This window comes from Cetorhinus maximus, chromosome 20 (assembly GCF_964194155.1).
Source record: "Cetorhinus maximus chromosome 20, sCetMax3.hap1.1, whole genome shotgun sequence".
NCBI classification, from domain to species: domain Eukaryota; kingdom Metazoa; phylum Chordata; class Chondrichthyes; order Lamniformes; family Cetorhinidae; genus Cetorhinus; species Cetorhinus maximus.
The window spans coordinates 24,153,195-24,175,420 of record NC_135898.1 but is presented as its reverse complement, the minus strand read 5'-3'; the positions used below and the strand labels follow the sequence as shown (position 1 = coordinate 24,175,420).

At 49.6% G+C, this 22,226-nt stretch overlaps 1 protein-coding gene across 1 annotated transcript in view; it reads left to right on the top strand.

Moving 5' to 3' along the window:
• Positions 1 to 14,268: 14,268 nt before the first annotated feature.
• The window catches only part of LOC144694966 (PH and SEC7 domain-containing protein 4-like), an 81,813-nt gene continuing 73,855 nt past the window's right edge, over positions 14,269 to 22,226 (top strand). Inside the window, exons 1-2 of the mRNA XM_078565786.1 lie at positions 14,269 to 14,693; positions 18,085 to 19,190. Coding sequence (XP_078421912.1) covers positions 18,186 to 19,190 — 1,005 coding nt within the window. The 5' untranslated portion in view covers positions 14,269 to 14,693; positions 18,085 to 18,185. The remainder of the gene's footprint in view (positions 14,694 to 18,084; positions 19,191 to 22,226) is intronic.

Sequence of the window (22,226 nt, the reverse complement as noted above, 5' to 3'; positions counted from 1 at the left end):
GGAGTCCGGATGGTGGAGGGGGTGGAGTCCGGATGGTGGAGGGGGTGGAGTCCGGATGGTGGAGGGGGTGGAGTTTGGACGGTGGAGGGGGTGGAGTTTGGACGGTGGAGGGGGTGGAGTTTGGACGGTGGAGGGGGTGGAGTTTGGACGGTGGAGGGGGTGGAGTTTGGACGGTGGAGGGGGTGGAGTTTGGACGGTGGAGGGGGTGGAGTTTGGACGGTGGAGGGGGTGGAGTTTGGACGGTGGAGGGGGTGGAGTTTGGACGGTGGAGGGGGTGGAGTTTGGACGGTGGAGGGGGTGGAGTTTGGACGGTGGAGGGGGTGGAGTTTGGACGGTGGAGGGGGTGGAGTTTGGACGGTGGAGGGGGTGGAGTTTGGACGGTGGAGGGTGTGGAGTCCGGACGGTGGAGGGGGTGGAGTCTGGATGGTGGAGGGGGTGGAGTCTGGATGGTGGAGGGGGTGGAGTCTGGATGGTGGAGGGGGTGGAGTCTGGATGGTGGAGGGGGTGGAGTCTGGATGGTGGAGGGGGTGGAGTCTGGGTGGTGGAGGGGGTGGAGTCTGGTTGGTGGATGGGGTTGGAGTTTGAATGATGGAGTGGTTGTGTTTGGGTGGTGGAGGGAGTGGAGTCCGGACGGTGGAGGGGTGAATTCTGGATGGTGTTGGGGGTCGAATCTGAATGGTGGATGGGGTGGAGTTTGGATATTGGAGGGGGTGGAGTTTCGATGATGGAGGGGTCGAGTTTGAGTGGCGATGGGGTGGATTTTGGATGATGGAGTGGTTGAGTTTGGGTGATGGAGTGGGTGGTGTCTGGATGGTGGAGGGGGTGGAGTTTGGATGGTGGAGGGGTGGAGTCTGGATGGTGGAGGGGGTGGAGTCTGGATGGTGGAGGGGGTGGAGTCTGGGTGGTGGAGGGGGTGTAGTCTGGTTGGCGGATGGGGTTGGAGTTTGAATGATGGAGTGGTTGTGTTTGGGTGGTGGAGGGAGTGGAGTCTGGACGGTGGAGGGGTGAATTCTGGATGGTGTTGGGGGTTGAATCTGAATGGTGGATGGGGTGGAGTTTGGACATTGGAGGGGGTGGAGTTTCGATGATGGAGGGGTCGAGTTTGAGTGGCGATGGGGTGGATTTTGGATGATGGAGTGGTTGAGTTTGGGTGATGGAGTGCGTAGTGTCTGGATGGTGGAGGGGGTGGAGTTTGGATGGTGGAGGGGTGGAGTTTGGATGGTGGAGGGGTGGAGTTTGGATGGTGGAGGGAGTGGAGTTTGGATGGTGGAGGGGTGGAGTTTGGATGGTGGAGGGGGTGGAGTTTGGATGGTGGAGGGGGTGGAGTTTAGATGGTGGAGGGGGTGGAGTCTGGATGGTGGAGGGGTGGAGTCTGGATGGTGGAAGGGGTGGAGTCTGAATTGTGGAGTTTGGATGGTGGAGGGGGTGGAGTTTGGACGGTGGAGGGGGTGGAGTCTGGATGGTGGAGGGCTGGCGTTTGGATGGTGGAGGGGGTGGAGTCTGGATGTTGTAGGGCGTGGAATTTCGACAATGGAGGGGTGGATTTTGGATGATGGAGTGGTTGAGTTTGGGTGATGGAGTGGGTGGTGTCTGGATGGTGGAGGGGGTGGAGTTTGGATGGTGGAGGGGATGGAGTTTGGATGGTGGAGGGGGTGGAGTTTGGATGGTGGAGGGGGTGGAGTTTGGATGGTGGAGGGGGTGGAGATTGGATGGTGGAGGGGGTGGAGTTTGGATGGTGGAGGGGGTGGAGTTTGGATGGTGGAGGGGGTGGAGTTTGGATGGTGCAGGGGTGGAGTCTGGATGGTGGAGGGGGTGGAGTTTGGATGGTGGAGGGGGTGGAGTTTGGATGGTGGAGGGGGTGGAGTTTGGATGGTGGAGGGGGTGGAGTTTGGATGGTGGAGGGGGTGGAGTTTGGATGGTGGAGGGGGTGGAGTTTGGATGGTGGAGGGGGTGGAGTTTGGATGGTGGAGGGGGTGGAGTTTGGATGGTGGAGGGGGTGGAGTTTGGATGGTGGAGGGGGTGGAGTCTGGATGGTGGAGGGGGTGGAGTCTGGATGGTGGAGGGGGTGGAGTCTGGATGGTGGAGGGGGTGGAGTCTGGATGGTGGAGGGGGTGGAGTCTGGATGGTGGAGGGGGTGGAGTCTGGATGGTGGAGGGGGTGGAGTCTGGATGGTGGAGGGGTGGAGTCTGGATGGTGGAAGGGGTGGAGTCTGGATGGTGGAAGGGGTGAAGTCTGAATTGTGGAGTTTGGATGGTGGAGGGGGTGGAGTTTGGATGGTGGAGGGGTGGAGTCTGGATGGTGGAAGGGGTGAAGTCTGAATTGCGGAGTTTGGATGGTGGAGGGGGTGGAGTTTGGATGGTGGAGGGGTGGAGTCTGGATGGTGGAAGGGTTGAAGTCTGAATTGTGGAGTTTGGATGGTGGAGGGGGTGGAGTTTGGATGGTGGAGGGGGTGGAGTTTGGATGGTGGAGGGGGTGGAGTTTGGATGGTGGAGGGGTGGAGTCTGGATGGTGGAAGGGGTGGAGTCTGGATGGTGGAAGGGGTGAAGTCTGAATTGTGGAGTTTGGATGGTAGAGGGGGTGGAGTCTGGATGGTGGAGGGGTGGAGTCTGGATGGTGGAAGGGGTGAAGTCTGAATTGTGGAGTTTGGATGGTGGAGGGGGTGGAGTTTGGATGGTGGAGGGGTGGAGTCTGGATGGTGGAAGGGGTGAAGTCTGAATTGTGGAGTTTGGATGGTGGAGGGGGTTGAGTTTGGATGGTGGAGGGGGTGGAGTTTGGATGGTGGAGGGGGTGGAGTCTGGATGGTGGAGGGGTGGAGTCTGGATGGTGGAAGGGGTGGAGTCTGGATGGTGGAAGGGGTGGAGTCTGGATGGTGGAAGGGGTGAAGTCTGAATTGTGGAGTTTGGATGGTGGAGGGGGTGGAGTTTGGATGGTGGAGGGGAGGAGTCTGGATGGTGGAAGGGGTGAAGTCTGAATTGTGGAGTTTGGATGGTGGAGGGGGTGGAGTTTGGATGGTGGAGGGGGTGGAGTTTGGATGGTGGAGGGGGTGGAGTTTGGATGGTGGAGGGGGTGGAGTTTGGATGGTGGAGGGGGTGGAGTTTGGATGGTGGAGGGGGTGGAGTCTGGATGGTGGAGGGGTGGAGTCTGGATGGTGGAAGGGGTGGAGTCTGGATGGTGGAAGGGGTGGAGTCTGGATGGTGGAAGGGGTGAAGTCTGAATTGTGGAGTTTGGATGGGAGAGGGGGTGGAGTCTGGATGGTGGAGGGGTGGAGTCTGGATGGTGGAAGGGGTGAAGTCTGAATTGTGGAGTTTGGATGGTGGAGGGGGTGGAGTTTGGATGGTGGAGGGGTGGAGTCTGGATGGTGGAAGGGGTGAAGTCTGAATTGTGGAGTTTGGATGGTGGAGGGGGTGGAGTTTGGATGGTGGAGGGGGTGGAGTTTGGATGGTGGAGGGGGTGGAGTTTGGATGGTGGAGGGGTGGAGTCTGGATGGTGGAAGGGGTGAAGTCTGAATTGTGGAGTTTGGATGGTGGAGGGGGTGGATTTTGGATGGTGGAGGGGGTGGAGTTTGGATGGTGGAGGGGGTGGAGTTTGGATGGTGGAGGGGGTGGAGTTTGGATGGTGGAGGGGGTGGAGTCTGGATGGTGGAAGGGGTGGAGTCTGGATGGTGGAAGGGGTGGAGTCTGGATGGTGGAAGGGGTGGAGTCTGGATGGTGGAAGGGGTGAAGTCTGAATTGTGGAGTTTGGACGGTGGAGGGGGTGGAGTTTGGACGGTGGAGGGGGTGGAGTTTGGACGGTGGAGGGGGTGGAGTTTGGACGGTGGAGGGGGTGGAGCTTGGACGGTGGAGGGGGTGGAGTTTGGACGGTGGAGGGGGTGCAGTTTGGACGGTGGAGGGGGTGCAGTTTGGACGGCGGAGGGGGTGCAGTTTGGACGGTGGAGGGGGTGGAGTTTGGACGGCGGAGGGGGTGGAGTTTGGACGGCGGAGGGGGTGGAGTTTGGACGGCGGAGGGGGTGGAGTTTGGACGGCGGAGGGGGTGGAGTTTGGATGGCGGAGGGGGTGGAGTTTGGATGGCGGAGGGGGTGGAGTTTGGACGGCGGAGGGGGTGGAGTTTGGACGGCGGAGGGGGTGGAGTTTGGACGGCGGAGGGGGTGGAGTTTGGACGGTGGAGGGGGTGGAGTCTGGACGGTGGAGGGGGTGGAGTTTGGACGATGGAGGGGGTGGAGTTTGGACGGTGGAGGGGGTGGAGTCTGGACGGTGGAGGGGGTGGAGTCTGGACGGTGGAGGGGGTGGAGTTTGGACGGTGGAGGGGGTGGTGTTTGGACGGTGGAGGGAGTGGAGTTTGGACGGTGGAGGGGGTGGAGTTTGGACGGTGGAGGGGGTGGAGTTTGGACGGTGGGGGGGGTGGAGTTTGGACGGTGGAGGGGGTGGAGTTTGGACGGTGGAGGGGGTGGAGTTTGGACGGTGGAGGGGGTGGAGTTTGGACAGTGGAGGGGGTGGAGTTTGGACGGTGGAGGGGGTGGAGTTTGGACGGTGGAGGGGGTGGAGTTTGGACGGTGGAGGGGGTGGAGTTTGGACGGTGGAGGGGGTGGAGTTTGGACGGTGGAGGGGTTGGAGTTTGGACGGTGGAGGGGGTGGAGTTTGGATGGTGGAGGGGGTGGAGTTTGGATGGTGGAGGGGGTGGAGTTTGGGTGGTGGAGGGGGTGGAGTTTGGATGGTGGAGGGGTTGGAGTTTGGATGGTGGAGGGGGTGAAGTCTGAATTGTGGAGTTTGGATGGTGGAGGGGGTGGAGTTTGGATGGTGGAGGGGGTGAAGTCTTAATTGTGGAGTTTGGATGGTGGAGGGGGTGGAGTTTGGATGGTGGAGGGGGTGAAGTCTGAATTGTGGAGTTTGGATGGTGGAGGGGGTGGAGTTTGGATGGTGGAGGGGGTTGAGTCTGAATTGTGGAGTTTGGATGGTGGAGGGGGTGGTGTATGGATGGTGGAGGGGGTGGAGTCTGAATTGTGGAGTTTGGATAGTGGAGGGGGTGGAGTTTGGATGATGGAGGGGGTGGAGTTTGGATGATGGAGGGGGTGGAGTTTGGATGGTGGAGGGGGTGGAGTTTGGATGGTGGAGGGGGTGTAGTCTGAATTGTGGAGTTTGGATGGTGGAGGGCGTGGAGTTTGGATGATGGAGGGGGTGGAGTTTTGATGGTGGAGGAGGTGGAGTTTTGATGGTGGAGGGGGTGGAATTTTGATGGTGGAGGGGGTGAAGTTTGGATGGTGGAGGGGATGGAGTTTGGTTGGTGGAGAGGGTGGTGTCTGGATGGTGGAGGGGGTTGAGTTTGGATGGTGGAGGGGTTGAAGTTTGGATGGTGGAGGGGGTGGAATATGGGTGGTGGAAGGGGTGGAGTATGGATGGTGGAAGGGGTGGAGTTTGGGTGGTGGAGGGGGTGGAGTCTGCATGGTGGAGGGGGTAATATATCCCCAAGCCTGGGAAACCAGGATCACAGCCATTATTTGAACCCACCCAGTTTCTAAAATTGAAGGCAGTCAACTTTACTGAAATATATTTCCTGACCTGCATCTCGAGAGCTGGCTACTCACTCAACTCCAAATTTACCCTGGTTAAACTGGTGGGTTGGGATGGGGTTTTTTATTCAAACCCCAATCTGTTCCCTCCTGTCCTTGATTCGTTTATGTGGTACACAACATTGAATACTTCACCCATTACCTCTCCCATAATCTGTTAATTTCTGTCTATCTCTCAGCCATGTTTAATACAGGAACCCTGCTGCCTTAATCTTGTGCATCAGCTTTTAATCGCTAACTTTTATCAATAGTATTCATAAGGTTTCCTAAGGACCATTTGGGATGTCATGTCTTCGAGAATATGGAGGCCAAATCTGAAATTGTATTAATCCCTTTCTCTGTTAAACAATCCTCAGTTGTGCCTAATTTTCTGACTGAATCTTATACCATGCTTCCATTGCTGTCTGAGTAGCACCCCTCCAACATCGGACGTTCAATATAGAGAGTGCAATGCCGAATTCAATTCTTCCCAATGGTGGGTCCATCCCGGTTTCAGCATCAACCCAAGGTTTCTTCCAGCTGGTGAACAGGCATCGTTTTAAGCGTCTGCTGGAGGCAGCAGTGAAGAGATTCGAATATACTGCTCATTGCATCACCTTCTTCAGTCATGTGATCCTAGCAGCCCAGCACTTCCTCTTACAGTCCAATTTGATTGGCTCTGTCACAAAATATGACCGTAATGCATCAACCTACAGTACAAATGCAGATTGCCAGATGCCCATGTTGTTAGGGTTTGTTCAGTTGGGCTCACAAACAGGTTTAGAGGATTGTAAGGTTGAACAGTAGTCTTTACTGGTAATACATAACTACACAACTGTACAAAGTATAGCCTAAACTAGGAGCTAACTTCATGTTGATTTCTCCTTGACTCTCCATACATCTGTCTCTAGCCTGCTGTCATGTGTCTCTCTACATCATACTGTGGGCGGTACTGCTCTCCAGTCCCACATTAACCCTTGCTATGCCAAACACTCTTGTACTGCAGCCCACAAAGCGGGTGTAAACAGACATCACTGTGGTGAGCTCCAGTTAGTACTCTGAAAGCTATATCAAATGGAAATGAAATTCATGACAAAGGAACTACGATAACAGCATCCAATGCATTTGCCGCTATAGCCAGGTGTGGTGAATTGGGAATCCAGATGTAGCTACTTATAATTCTGATTAGTAAATAAAAAGTGAATCATAGGCACTGACACCAACGCTGGTATTTCCACAATGTGAACTTTGAACATTTTGTGCATTTGGCGGTAGTAAGAGGCAAAGAATATGCAAGTGTTTTTGGATCATTGTGAGGACTTTATGTGCTTGATTACTGAATGGCAGTAGCTGTATGTTAAACAAATAAAAAACTGGAGTCAGTGGGAATCAGGGGGAAAACTGTCCCCTGGTTGGAGTCATATCCAGCACAAAGGAAGATGGTTGTGGTTGTTGGAGGTCAGTCATCTCAGCTCCAGGACATCACTGCAGGAGTTCCTCAGGGTAGTGTCCTCGGCCCAACCATCTTCAACTGCTTCATCAATGATCTTCCTTCCATCATAAAGTCAGAAGTGGAGATGTTCGCTGATGATTGCACAATGTTCAGCACCATTCGTGGCTCCTCAGATACTGAAGCAGTCCATGTCCAAATGCAACAAGACCTGGACAATATCCAGGCTTGGGCTGACAAGTGGCAAGTAACATTCGCACCATAGAAGTGTCAGGCAATGACCATCTCCAACAGGAGAGAATGCAATCATTGCCCCTAATGTTCAATGGCATTACCATCACTGATTAAACCACTATCAACATCCTGGGAGTTACCCATGGACCAGAAACTGAACTGGACTAGCCATATAACTACTGTGGCTACAAGAGCAGGTCAGAGGCTAGGAATCGTGCAATGAGTAAATCACCTCCTGACTCCCCAAAGCCTGTCCACCATCTACAAGGCACAAGTCAGGAGTGTGATGGAATACTCCCCATTTGCCTGGATGAGTGCAGCTCCCACAACACCCAAGGAGCTTGACACCGTCCAGGACAAAGCAGTCTGCTTGATTGGCACCACATCCACAAACATTCACTCCCTCCACCACAGTAGCAGCAGTGTGTACCATCCACAAGAAACTCACCAAGGCTCCTTCAACAGCATCTTTCAAACCCACGACCACTACCATTTAGAAGGACAAGGGCAGCAGATAGATGGGAACACCACCACCTGCAAGTTCCCTTCCAAGCCACTCACCAGGCCGACTTGGAAATATATCACCGTTCCTTCACTGTCACTGGGTTAAAACCCTGGAACTCCGGCCCTAACAGCACTGTGAGTGTACCTACACCACATGGATTGCAGTGGTTCAAGAAGGCAGCTCACCACCACCTTCTCAAGGGGCAATTAGGGATGGGCAATAAATGCTGGCCCAGCCAGCGAGAAGCCCACATCCCGTGAATGAATAAAAAAGAAACAGATTTACCTGGATTGTATATGTAAGGTGTTTTCTACTAAAATCAGTGCACATGACAAAAATGGTGTTCCCAAAGCACAATATGTGCTGCCCAATGATTTATGTTAGACAGCATTGTGCTGAGGCAATAAATTAAACCTCAATGACACAACATCAAGCTGACCATGTATTTCTGGCATTTTCTATTTATATTTTACTAACAGGAGGAACGTGATAACCCCAAAAATCTGTGTGTGGATTGACACCTCATGGCTGCAGTGTCAAGACAGCTCCACTAATAATGTCAGCCGCTGACCCAAAGAGCTTTGGACCAGTCTTTACTGTTTTTCACAGTAATGTTTTGCATTTGTTACACACCCACGGCGCTAGATCCTTGGGTCCAGCAGGGGCAGGAATGGAGGTGCTCGGGAGTCAAAAATAGCAGGGCCGGCCGGTCTCTCTGTTTTCCAATGCCATTCCCATTGCTGCCCGTTTTTATCAGGGCAATGAGGGGATGGGCCATCCACCCTGATGCATAATGAAGGTAAATTAGGATGGTTAAAAGCTCATGAAAGGCTCATCAGGGGAGTTGTTGAGATTTCCATGGGGCACACAGTGTCAAACCTAGTTTAACAAGAGGGCGCATCGGACCTGGGCACGTTTGAAATGTTCAGGGAGCACGGAGTCTCCCCTTTGCACTCTAAAAATGTTAACATTTTTAACCGTATGGAGAGAGTTCCATGCTTGCAGAAGATGCGCGATCTGGGGAAGACAAGCTGAATGGAGGCAGGCACACAGTGGGGAGCCAATCATTACCAGAGCCCCAAAAATGAGTGAACAGCTCCAAGGGGCGGGGCCTCCACTACCGGGAGACAGCTAGGTGCCATCGGCGAGTGTAGGTGGCAGGGAGAGTAGGCAGTAAGCAGTCGGGCAGTGCTGGGGTCCCCACACCGCTGGCATCATAGGGCCATTAGAGGAGGGGGCAAGGCTGCCAAGCAGTGATTGGGGAGGGGTTGCATGTGAGCACCAGGAAGGCAGCCAGTCCTCTCCTCTCCTGAGACATCTTTCCGACAGCAGGCAGTGTGATGAGACGGCAGGCCACAGTAATTAAGAGGGTGCACCCTGCCCCCACCATGAAACCCGGGGCTGGTGACTGCTCGCCCTGGTTGTGAGGCTGTAGGTTTGTGGCTAGGATATGGTCCCGACTTCCGCCTCCCATCCCCACAGCAAAAATGCGGTCCGTCGTCACATTGCATCAGCGACCCATGTTAATCCGGGCACTGATTCCTTCAACCCATGGGCACACTCACACAGCAAAGTTAACATTACTGCTCAGTGCTTTCTGCTCAGCATGAGCACTAGACTTGCAGTCTAAATCCAAAGTCATCACTTCATCTAACTCTGCTGTGCAAAGTGGAGTAAGGGTCCCTGGCCGTGAGTCTCACACCCGTTCAGTTAATGCCCCATGAAGGGCAGTGTCAAACCTGGTTTAACAAGAGGCCGCATCGGACCTGGGCATGTTTGAAATGTTCAGAGAGCACAGAGTCTCCCCTCTGCACTCTGAAAATGTTAACATTTTTAACCGTATGGAGAGAGTTCCGTGCTTGCAGGTCTCCAGGGGGCACTGAGCAACATCCTCAAGAGGATAATTCCACCAGGAGAAAGCAAAGTGCCTTTAAGCTGTCTGGAACCTGAACTGCATAGCAGGACCACACACTGTGAAATAGTCGGAGGATTCCATTCCTGAAATTTGCCAAACACAGAACAAAAGTCACTCTATAAAATGGGAAGGGAATGATAATCCCAATCATGAGATTGAGGTTAAGAGGATCAGTCTTACTGTTGCATTGTACTCAACTCTGCCTTTTGGTGCTGGTATCACTCAGCGACACAGCCATTTACAACTGTTAGTGCAGACTTAATCTGATTCTTTCTGGGCTTTCTGATGTACCTTGATACCTGCAACAGTGGGCTAATAAGTCAGTCTGTACAAGGGTTTAATTTTTTGGGCTTCAGCATCAACAGATCTCCCATCACTCCTGTGCTCGTGATCCAACATTGGCTCCTGGTTGGCGTTGACTTGATTTTAAAACCCTCCTCTTTGTTTTCAAATCCTGCCAGAGCTTTTCCCCTCCCTATTTCTGTAACAGCTTCCAGCCCTCCAACCGTCCGAGATATCTGCGCTCCTCGAATTCTGGCCTCTTTCACATGGCGTACTTAGTCGCAACAGACAGTAAAGCGTGCAGGGGAGGGGTCATTACAGCTGCAGCAGACGCTGGGCGGAATCGCCCCAGATTTGCACTGAGCGCAGTTGTTGGTGAGGAAAATTGGCCGTTTTTCTCGCCGGCCACAATGGCAGCTCTTCACACCGTATTGTCCCAAACCTGCCGCATTAATTATGCATTCCCGGGAAACCGTTTCCATGGCGAGCGAGCTCCGATTCACCTGCCACGCCGTCACCTCGCCGCTTCATCACGCCAGGCACCACATTTAAAGTACAGTCGTGCTCAGTGCTTCCAGCCCAGGACGGCAGCAAAGAAGACATGGCCCCGAAAGGCAAGAAGACTGCAGCCCTCGAGCATCTTTTGGATGCCATGGAGGCCGCTGTGGCCTCCTCTACCCCCGCTCTGGCCACAGGAGGGGCAGCTACATTACCACACCGGCTTGTCGGTGGTGGCAGTGGTGGTCAGTGCCAATGCTGCGCAGAAGAGGCTGACCATCCAATGCAGATAGAGGACGAATGATCTCAACCAGAGTATGGCAACCTTCTCACCACTCTAAACTCACACACTCAAGCCCATCACACATTCACTGGCATCTTACTCACTGCCAGCTCAAGGGACATCACCAGGGTACATCACTCTTTCACACACGTACCTTCACATCCCCTCCTGGCCTCATCTCCTCTGGAGGCTGCCTCCTCAGCCCTCACCATCTTGAGGCCACTTGCACAGATCAACGTGTGCCCCCACACACACCCTGGGATACCCTCCTTCCCCAGTACAGCCCTCGCCCTGCAGCCTCTTCCCTTGCCTGAAGCCACTTCTCCCCCTTCCTCAAGCAAGACCTTGTCCTGCAGCCATTGAAAAGCCACCCACATATGGCTGATCTGGTAGGTAGAGACCAGACCGTGAGGCCCCCTAAAAGTGATGTGGTGCTGCCTGTGAAGCCTGGTGCTGACGACTGCGAGTGCTGACTGAAGCAAGGTAGGGAAACAAACCTTGAAGTCCTGAGTGAAGTGCAGCTCACCAGGTGCATGCCTTATTTCTGTTGTGAAACACGTCAGCATGTTTCCAGCTGACATGGGTGGACAATCCAGTGAGGGAGGATGAGTCCAGCGTGCTGGCCTGATGGTGATACGCAGATATATTACAATGAGGTTCCCAACGTCTGATAGCAGGAAACGCAGCCCTCCATGATCGCAAACTGGTTTCACACCGTCGTGGAACCATATCGTCTGCTCATGTCACTGAACACGCCCGACGCCAGCGGGCATGGAAAACCCTGGCCGCTATCTACACTCAAGCTCCAAATGCCTGGATCAGTGGCTGGCAAGGAAGAGTGAAAGCCCTGGCTGATATTTGTTCCTGAGGTCAATTGTTGCAGCTGTACCACTGAGCTGGCTGAGATCAACTGATGCATGCAAACATATGAATTAGGAGCAGGAGTAGGCCACTCAGCCCCTTGAGCCTGCACCCCCATTCAATAAGATCATGGCTGATCTGATTGTAACCTCAACCCCACATTCCCGCTGACTCCCGATAACCTTTCATCCCATTGCTTATCAAGAATCTATCTAGCTCTGCCTCAAAAATACTCAAAAGCACCACTTCCACTGACTTTTGGGGAAGAGAGTTCCAAAGACTCACAACCATCTGAGAGAAAAAATTTCTCCTCAGCGTTGTCTTAAATGGCAACCCCTTATTTTAAAACAGTGACCCCTAGTTCTAGGTTCACCCACAAGAGGAGAATCCACCCTGCTAAGACTCCTCAGGATCTTATATGTTTCAATCAAACTCTTCTAAACTCTAGCGGATACAAGCCTAGCTTATCCAACCTTTCCTCATAAGACGGCCCACCCATTCCAGGCATTGGTCCGATAAACCTTCTCTGAACTGCTTCCAACTCCTTAAATAAGGCGACCAGTACCGTACGCAGTATTTCAGATGTGGTCTCACCAATGCCCTGTATAACTGAAACATAACCTCCTTACTTTTGTATTCAATTGCCTTCACAATAAACGGTAACATTCTATTAGCTTTCCTAATTATCTGCTGTACCTGCATACTAACATTTTGCAATTCATGCACTAGGACACCCAGATCCCTCTGCATCTCAGAGCTCTGTAATCCCTCACCATTTAGATAATATGCTTCTTGTTTATTCTTCCTGCCAAAATGGACAATTTCACAATTTCCCACATTATACTCCATTTGCCAGATCTTTGCCCATTCAGTTAACCTATCTAAATCTCTCTGTAGCCTCCTTATGTCCTCTTCACAACTTACTTTCCTACCCGCTGGCGTGAACCTCAACGCAAACTGGAGGAACAGCACCTCATCTTCCGACTAGGCACTTTACAGCTTTCCGGACTGAATATTGAGTTCAACAATTTTAGATCATGAACTCTCTCCTCCATCCCCACCCCCTTTCCGATCTCCCTTTTTCCAATAATTTATATATATTTTTCTTTTCCCACCTATTTCCATTATTCTTAAATGTATTTCCATCCATTGTTTTATCTCTATCTTTTAGCCTATTTCGATCCCTTCCTCCCACCCCCACTAGGGCTATGTGTACCTTGCTCGTCCTGCTTTCTACCCTTAATGTCACCATTAGCACATTTCTTAGCTAATATCACCACCATCAACACCTCTTTGTTCTTTTGTCTATGACATCTTTTGGCTATCTCCACCTATCACTGGCCCTCTATCCAGCTTTACCTGTCTCCCCCCACCCCCCCCCACCCCCCCGCCGCCACCCTAAACCAGCTTATATTTCACTTCTTTTCTATTTTTCCTTAGTTCTGGTGAAGAGTCATACGGACTCGAAACATTAACTGTGTTCCTCTCCGCAGAAGCTGTCAGACCTGCTGAGTTTTTCCAGGTATTTTTGTTTTTGTTTCGGATTTCCAGCATCCGCAGTTTTTTGCTTTTACTTTCCTATCAACCTTTGTGTCATCAGCAAATTTAGCAACCATACCTTTCAACCAAGTCATTTAATATAAATTGTAAATTGCTCCAAACTGGAGCAAACATTCTTATTAGTAAAGCTTATTAGTTGGCTTAATGAAAATACTCATAGCTTCTAAGAACAAGGTGGTAATGTGTTTCACAATGCTAAGTTTGATGTGTGATGCCAAGTATTACACATCTGTTCCTGGCAAGTGCACAACAACCTGTTAACGGCCATACTCTTCCAGTTAGTGACGGACCTAAATGCTCTAACTGGTAGCACATGTGAAGAAAGCATGACAGGAGCATTACTCAGCAACACACCAATTGTAAGTGAGACTGAAGCGATTTGCAGCCCAGGTAAGAGCAGGGGAGTCAGTGGCAAAGGTCAGAATGTTCAACATTCGAGACATCCTTAAATAACAGGGGAAATGCCAGAAACAAACAATTTGCATTTGTATAACACCTTGAATGTAGTAACGTATCCAAAGACCCTGACACAGGAAGATAATCAGGAGCCAAGGAAGGGGGCATTTGGACAGTGACCAAATCCTTGGTAGGGTTTAAGGAATGAGAAGTGAAGAGCGGTGAGAGATTTATAGAGTCTACATCGCTGAAGGCAAGACTATTAATAGACTTTAAAAAGTATGGGGCAGCTTAATGCTTTAGGCAGAAACCAACAAAGAATCCATTCCTGGGATATGAGCTGTTCTTCTCTCTTCAAATTCCAGGAGACATGTCATTGCATTCCGAGCATTCTCACTTGTAACAATCACTTGACCAGAATTGGTGCCTGGGCTGCATGGTGAAATAACTGCTTCTTCCAGGTTTAAAGGGTTTTGAAAGCGTTGGCCTGATTTTGAACTGCTTGTACTCTGTTTGACAATAGTTTTGAAAGAGTTAAAAAGCTTCCTAAACATTCCAGCTCTGCCCAATGACATGGATTTGGATTTATTTAAGTAAATTCCTACTCATATTAGGTTGGAAGTATTGTGGTTCTCTACTGGTGTGAGGTGATCAGGAGTCCTTTATCTTTCTGTGTCTTGCACGGAGGATTTGATCATATCAAACCAAACGGAAGCTCCTTGGGTTGTCACTCATGGAAACAACCACTTTAAAACAGGGGTGTAGCAGGGTTCTTCTGGAGACTGTACATGTCCCAGGGCACAGACGAACGCGCAGCACAAAACACTGTTTAACAGCGGTGCATGGCTCCCCTCTGAATCTCCCCTCTGCTAACGCCCGCAAAAAGAAGCTGGCGGAGCAGCCCAGCATCTCTTGCTGCTTGCTGTGGATCCTCCCACTTCAGTCATTTTTCTGTCAAACGTTGGACTTGCGGAAGGAAGTGAGCATGTGTCAACTCGAACGGAGACTTTTGAAAAATTTAGAGAGCTGCTTGTCAGAAAATAGCAGAGATTAGAAAGCTGGTGAGCTTCACTGCTTGGGCCCCCCGTGGACAGCAGCAGCACCAAGCCAACTCCTCAAGGAGCTGGCTTCGCTCAGGGATGCAGTGATACACAGGCAGCCTGACGGGTAAGTCCACCAACTTTCCATCAAACACTAAACTAACCAGCGGGTTTGAGCGAAAAAAAAACAAGGCCTGTTTCCATCAGGTAGCTGTTTAAACGTTTGAGCAAGCTGTCTATACACTGTGCTGTCTTTATAAAAATAAATCTAAACAAATTTCATCCAATTACCCCTGGATTGAACACAGATGATGTTTGCTGTTAAAAAAAATAGGCATTTCATTCAGTTAAAATTGCCAGTTACAGTCACACAGGAGTTCCCCTGCCTCTCACCACATGTAACACTTATTCCCAGTCCTTCTTAGCTGTGGGTTTGATCTTTGAGACAGGTGATCTCTATGTACAGGTGCCATGTCAATAGGCTTCCTGTATCCAGCAGGCTGCATTAACTCCCTGTGTAACACAATCCCGATTGAAGCAGGAAGGCAAGACCTTGTAACTGAAATACCTCTTAAGCAACATAATACAATCACCAAGAGTTTTACTTACTGACAACAATCTTAGTTCTGCACAGGTGCCTCAGCTCACTGGCTTCATTGGAGGCTTCTTAGAGATAAATGCTTTCTGTGTTGCATAAAATTCCTGAAGACTACTGTTAGGCTGAAAGCAACATGTCACACAGACCTGAAATAGACTGGTATTTCAATAGGACATGCAGCTGAGTCAGAAAGGACCCTTCCCAGATAGCTTTACACTTGAGCCACTCTTGTGATGAATAAATAGCTATAAAAATCAACCTTACAAATTGTGGCTGGACTGAAATAAGCTAAAAGTAGCGGGTCTCAAAATCCCCACTCCCACTGCCAACTTGTGCTGCAGTAACTAACAACATAAGAACTGAGCAGAAATGGAGGTCAATTTCGGCAGGAAGAGATTATTAATACCACAGACTGCGTGCACAAATGCAGATCACTCTACAGACCCCTAAGTTGTTCTGAACCTGCAAGTTGCACAACAATATTCTTTAGAACATGTCCTGCTTTGTTTTGAATCTCAGGGGTGTAATCTCAGGAATACTGTTGTTTTTAGTATCTGGGAAAATAATTTTATTGATCACATTGCGGTTACTTTATGCGAGTACGTTGTTTCTCAAGTGGAAGGCACACTACCTGGACAACATAAACTGTTATTAGCCCGTGCTGTTAAAATAAACAAACTCACAAAACCAATCACATGAAGTGAATAAGCCTCATTATGTTAAAGCCTTTACAAGAACTGAAGAAAGTCTATGACCACACCATTTTACTGAAATTTCACAAAGTATGTCCAATACTAAAATTTTACATGTTGCAAGTTAGAACTTGTTTTCTCAAATTTACAATTACCGGTATGTTAAAGTCCAGTGAGATCAGTTAAGTTTAAACTGGTAGCTTTCATCCCAATGAATTGCAGCATTAGGAGTACAAGTATTGCTGTCAATATAAAAGTGAGACGGAAAGCATAAAATCTTGGGAGTTCTTACACTCAAGTGGAGAAGATTAAAGGGGGATTTAATAGAGGTCTTAAAAATTACGACAACTTATATAGTGCCTTTAATGTAATGAAACAACCCAAGGCACTTCACAGGGGCATTATAAAAAAAAAGACAATGAACCACATAGGGAGATATTTGGTCAGATGACCAAAATCTTTGTTGAGAAGGTAGGTTTTAAGGAGTGTCTTAAAGGAGGAAAGCGAGATGGAGAGGTGGGCAGGTGTAGGGAGGGAATTCCAGAGCTTGGGGCCCAGGCAACTGAAGGCGCGACCACCAATGGTGGAGTGATTATGATTGGGAATGCACTAGAGGCCAGAATTAGAGGAGGGCAGATATCTTGGGAGGCTGTGCAGTTGGAGAAGAATACAGAGGTAGGGAGGGGGTGGTGCCATGGATGGATTTGAAAACAAGGATGAGAATTTTAAAATCAAGACGTTGCTTGGCTGGCAGCCAATGTAGGTCATCGAGCACAGGGGTGACAGGGAGATGGGATTTGTTTGTGAGTTAAGACATGGGCAGCAGAGTTTTGGATAAGTTCACATTTACAGACAATGATGAAAAACCAGGAGGATCCACAGCAAAAAAGGCTGTTTCCGTAGGTTAATGAATGAGGATTCTGAGCTATCACTGGATTAACAAAAGGGGGAAAGTTTACAGAACATCTTCAGGAAAAACACATAGCATTTCACTGCAAGGCAGAAACTATAACACCATGTAAACAAAAACAGAATAAATACTCAAAAAGGAAGAATACAGGAGGACAATGAGAAAGGCCTGGGAAATGGGATAAGGTCAGGGAATTCTAGATGAAGATCAGGCATTCCTACATTTTTTTTATACTGTAATTTCCATTATTTTATCAGTTCAATCATGATATTCTTTTAAATAGTTGTAGAAATTTGAAGACATTCTGTCCTTGTTTTCAGCACTTCACGCTGTAATGGGGATTAAGTTCTGCTTCTGTAGTTGTTATAGTTACAAATATTCTGGAGTTTTGCATGGCCAAGCACTGAGAAGCCTCCTTTTATACTCACTAGAGTGTTGCAGTTTCATAATGGAAAATCAACCAACTTAACTAGGTCATAAAACAGCGCCACAATCTCAGAGGTTTAAATTAAATAATTAGATCCTGCCTTCTCCTGTCTGTGGTCTGTGCTGGAATTTCTTAGCTCAGCATTTAAAGATACCATTAATCTCTGTTCAGCAAAACCAATCATTGTTCAGTTAATAAATATAAAAGCTTAATTCTGCATTCTATAAATACCAGATTCTGACACTATAACAGTGAATAGACTTCAAAAGTACTCCATTGGCTGTATAACACTTTGGGAGAGCCTGAGGTGGTGCCAGGGGTTATATAAATGCAAGTCTCCTTTTATCCTGGAACTCGTTCTATTATCTGTAGTTGTTAGTCATTTACTATAAACTAAAAGACTTTTATTTCATCATCCTACATCTTTTGATTAAACAATATTTGAAACGAGGCCAATGTGTTCTGGCTGACGTGAAACGCTAAGCTCTGCGTAGGCCTACTTAACACTAGAATGCCAGTCACCTATGATGCTCGATGTTGAGTAAAAAGCAAAGGGAAATGAAATAGGTCACTGGCTTCCTGGAGGCATTTTCTTCAGATTAAATAGAGATATAAAAAGAGTTTACTGTCTTAAGTGGGGAATCAAATTACTACCAGTTAGGTCAGGAAGAACTTGAAGCTTGATCTATACTGAATAGGATGATCTATGCTCAAGTTGCACACATTTAGCTCTCACTTAGTGATCCTTGCAGGTCCGGCACTTGCCTCCTACCATTATTCTTCTGACAGACTTAATTCTGAAAGTCCTACAAAACCACAAAAAAAATGTGAATTTGCTGATATGTTTGCACAGGCAAAGGTTTCACAGTCACTCTAATTATTACTTGACAGGTCGCCATGGCTAAAAGCCCACCAACGCCTTCCAGAATCCACTGAAATCCTCCTGCATCTGGCCTTTTCAGCCTCGCTGGTGTTCCCTTTGAGGTTTGAAGATGGATTATTTTGATTTACTGAGTAGCATGGATCAGGCAGCCTCCTCAAAAGACTCGGACAGTACAGAAGGAGATGGCAACACCGAAGGAGGCAATGGCAGCAGACAACAAGGGGTGACCCCTTTCAGTGTTGATATCTCTGGGTTATTAGGATTTGCTGGGGCAGACACACAGGATGGCAATCCCCTCTTTGAACCAAGCCCTTTACAGGTCTCAGCCAATCCCTGTATTAACCAGATGGAGGTAGGTGGCTTTGCGCACACGGAGGATCCCAGTGGAGAACAGAGTGATTTCAATGTTACTGTCGAGAATCCAGTCTTGACTTTTCATTTAGGAAACACAAGTGCATTCCATCAGAGTGAGAGCTGTGATCCAGGCCCAACTGAAATGTGCACCAGCGAACTCACAAACAGCCAGTTTCTGGAGGACACTGAAAACAAATTAGAGCCTTCTACTCAATCGGGAAGCACAAGCTCACTGGAAAGCGATGGGTCCACTCCCTGGGTACAAGCAGTGTTACTGACGAAGAGGACCAACGAAACGAAAACCTGTGATGAGCAAAGTGTTGACAAGCCACTTAGTAATTCAGATGGAATGTTAACTGAGAGCTCAAGTGCCTCAGAGCCCTTAACACCCTCTTTCAGTGAAGAAACTGATGAAGAGCTCTTGAAGGAAAAGCCTGTATCCCAGCTTCCTGATGAAGTTATTATGGACCCCTCAGATGCTGCTTTCTTGCAAAATGATGTGTGGCACCAGAACTGGGCATTTGTCCCGATTCCCACCGCAGAAATTCCCGAAGTGCAGCGTGAGGACCAAGGAGATGAGGAGAACCTGGAACCCCTAGCAGTTCCCATGGACTGCGACCCATCAAACAGTGAAAGGGAAAACCATGGGATTGGAGAAGATGGACCAAGCAAATGTGATGCAGTATCTATACTGCCTTCATACATTGCTTCAGTGCACAAAGAGCTGGTGGTATGGAACAATGAACCAACAGAGACAGAGGTAATAGGATACTTTATAATCTAGAAAGAGAGGTTTGTGACCTTTGAGCTTCACTCATTCATCCCTTTTGGTGTGAAGCTTCGATTCCGCCTTTTATCTCTGGTGATGTCGACACTGCCGGTTCTGTACGTATAGCTAGCATTTGCAATTTTCCAGGTGCTTGCAAGTCGAGCTCCAGGTCAGAGAAGGAAAGCACAATGCTTTTGCTTACTTTTGGCACTTTGCAGTGCGAGGTCAGGAGTACGAGATACATTCTTAAAAGTTTAGCCAGAATTACGGTGATGGGGATGGGGATGGGGTTTGGCAGCATTACGGTGATGGGGATGGGGTTTGGCAGAATTACAGTCATGGGGGTGGGGATGGGGTTTGGCAGAATTACAATGATGGGGATGGGGCTTGGTAGAATTACAGTGATAGGGATGGGGTTTGGCAGAATTACAGTGATGGGGATGGGGTTTGGCAGAATTACAGTCATGGGGGTGGGGATGGGGTTTGGCAGAATTACAATGATGGGGATGGGGCTTGGTAGAATTACAGTGATAGGGATGGGGTTTGGCAGCATTATGGTGATGGGGATGGGGTTTGGCAGCATTACATTGATGGGGATGGGGTTTGGCAGGATTACGGTGATGGGGATGGGGTTTGGCAGGATTACAATGATGGGGATGGGGCTTGGTAGAATTACAGTGATAGGGATGGGGTTTGGCAGCATTACGGTGATGGGGATGGGGTTTGGCAGCATTACGGTGACGGGGATGGGGTTTGGCAGGATTACAATGATGGGGATGGGGCTTGGTAGAATTACAGTGATGGGGATGGGGTTTGGCAGCATTACGGTGATGGGGATAGGGTTTGGCAGCATTACGGTGATGGGGATGGGGATGGGGTTTGGTAGAATAACAGTGATGGGGTGGGGTTTGGCAGAAGTACGGTGATGGGGATGGGGTTTAGCAGAATTACGGTCATGGGGGTGGAGATGGGGTTTGGCAGAATTACAGTGATGGGAATGGAGTTAGGTAGAATTACAGTGATGGGGATGGGGTTTGGCAGGATTACAATGATGGGGATGGGGCTTGGTAGAATTACAGTGATGGGGATGGGGTTTGGCAGCATTGCGGTGATGGGAATGGGGTTTGGTAGAATTACGGTGATGGGGATGGGGTTTGGCAGCATTACGATGATGGGGATGGGGTTTGGTAGAATTACGGTGTTGGGGATGGGGATGGGGTTTGGTAGAATTACAGTGATGGGGTGGGGTTTGGCAGAAGTACGGTGATGGGGATGGGGTTTGGCAGAATTATGGTGATGGGGGTGGGGATGGCGTTTGGCAGAATGACAGTGATGTGAATGGAGTTTGGTAGAATTACAGTGATGGGAATGGGGTTTGGCAGGATTACAGTGATGGGGATGGGGCTTTGTAGAATTACAGTGATGGGGATGGGGTTTGGCAGCATTATGATGATGGGGATGGGGTTTGGCAGGATTACATTTATGGGGATGGGGTTTGGCAGGATTACGGTGATGGGGATGGGGTTTGACAGCATTACAATGATGGGGATGGGCTTTGGTAGAATTACGGTGATGGGGAAGGAGATGGGGTTTGGTAGAATTATGGTGATGGGGATGGGGTTTGGTAGAATTACGGTGATGGGGATGGGGTTTGATAGAATTACGGTGATGGGGATGGGGTTTGGTAGAATTACGGTGATGGGGAAGGAGATGGGGTTTGGTAGAATTACGGTGATGGGGATGGGGTTTGGTAGAATTACGGTGATGGGGAAGGAGATGGGGTTTGGTAGAATTACGGGGATGGGGAAGGAGATGGGGTTTGGTAGAATTACGGGGATGGGGATGGGGTTTGGTAGAATTACGGTGATGGGGATGGGGTTTGGCAGAATTACGGTCATGGGGGTGGAGATGGGGTTTGGCAGAATTACAGTGATGGGGATGGGGTTTGGCAGAATTACAGTCATGGGGGTGGGGATGGGGTTTGGCAGAATTACAATGATGGGGATGGGGCTTGGTAGAATTACAGTGATAGGGATGGGGTTTGGCAGCATTATGGTGATGGGGATGGGGTTTGGCAGCATTACATTGATGGGGATGGGGTTTGGCAGGATTACGGTGATGGGGATGGGGTTTGGCAGGATTACAATGATGGGGATGGGGCTTGGTAGAATTACAGTGATAGGGATGGGGTTTGGCAGCATTACGGTGATGGGGATGGGGTTTGGCAGCATTACGGTGACGGGGATGGGGTTTGGCAGGATTACAATGATGGGGATGGGGCTTGGTAGAATTACAGTGATGGGGATGGGGTTTGGCAGCATTACGGTGATGGGGATAGGGTTTGGCAGCATTACGGTGATGGGGATGGGGATGGGGTTTGGTAGAATAACAGTGATGGGGTGGGGTTTGGCAGAAGTACGGTGATGGGGATGGGGTTTAGCAGAATTACGGTCATGGGGGTGGAGATGGGGTTTGGCAGAATTACAGTGATGGGAATGGAGTTAGGTAGAATTACAGTGATGGGGATGGGGTTTGGCAGGATTACAATGATGGGGATGGGGCTTGGTAGAATTACAGTGATGGGGATGGGGTTTGGCAGCATTGCGGTGATGGGAATGGGGTTTGGTAGAATTACGGTGATGGGGATGGGGTTTGGCAGCATTACGATGATGGGGATGGGGTTTGGTAGAATTACGGTGATGGGGATGGGGGTGGGGTTTGGTAGAATTACAGTGATGGGGTGGGGTTTGGCAGAAGTACGGTGATGGGGATGGGGTTTGGCAGAATTATGGTGATGGGGGTGGGGATGGCGTTTGGCAGAATGACAGTGATGTGAATGGAGTTTGGTAGAATTACAGTGATGGGAATGGGGTTTGGCAGGATTACAGTGATGGGGATGGGGCTTTGTAGAATTACAGTGATGGGGATGGGGTTTGGCAGCATTATGATGATGGGGATGGGGTTTGGCAGGATTACATTTATGGGGATGGGGTTTGGCAGGATTACGGTGATGGGGTTGGGGTTTGA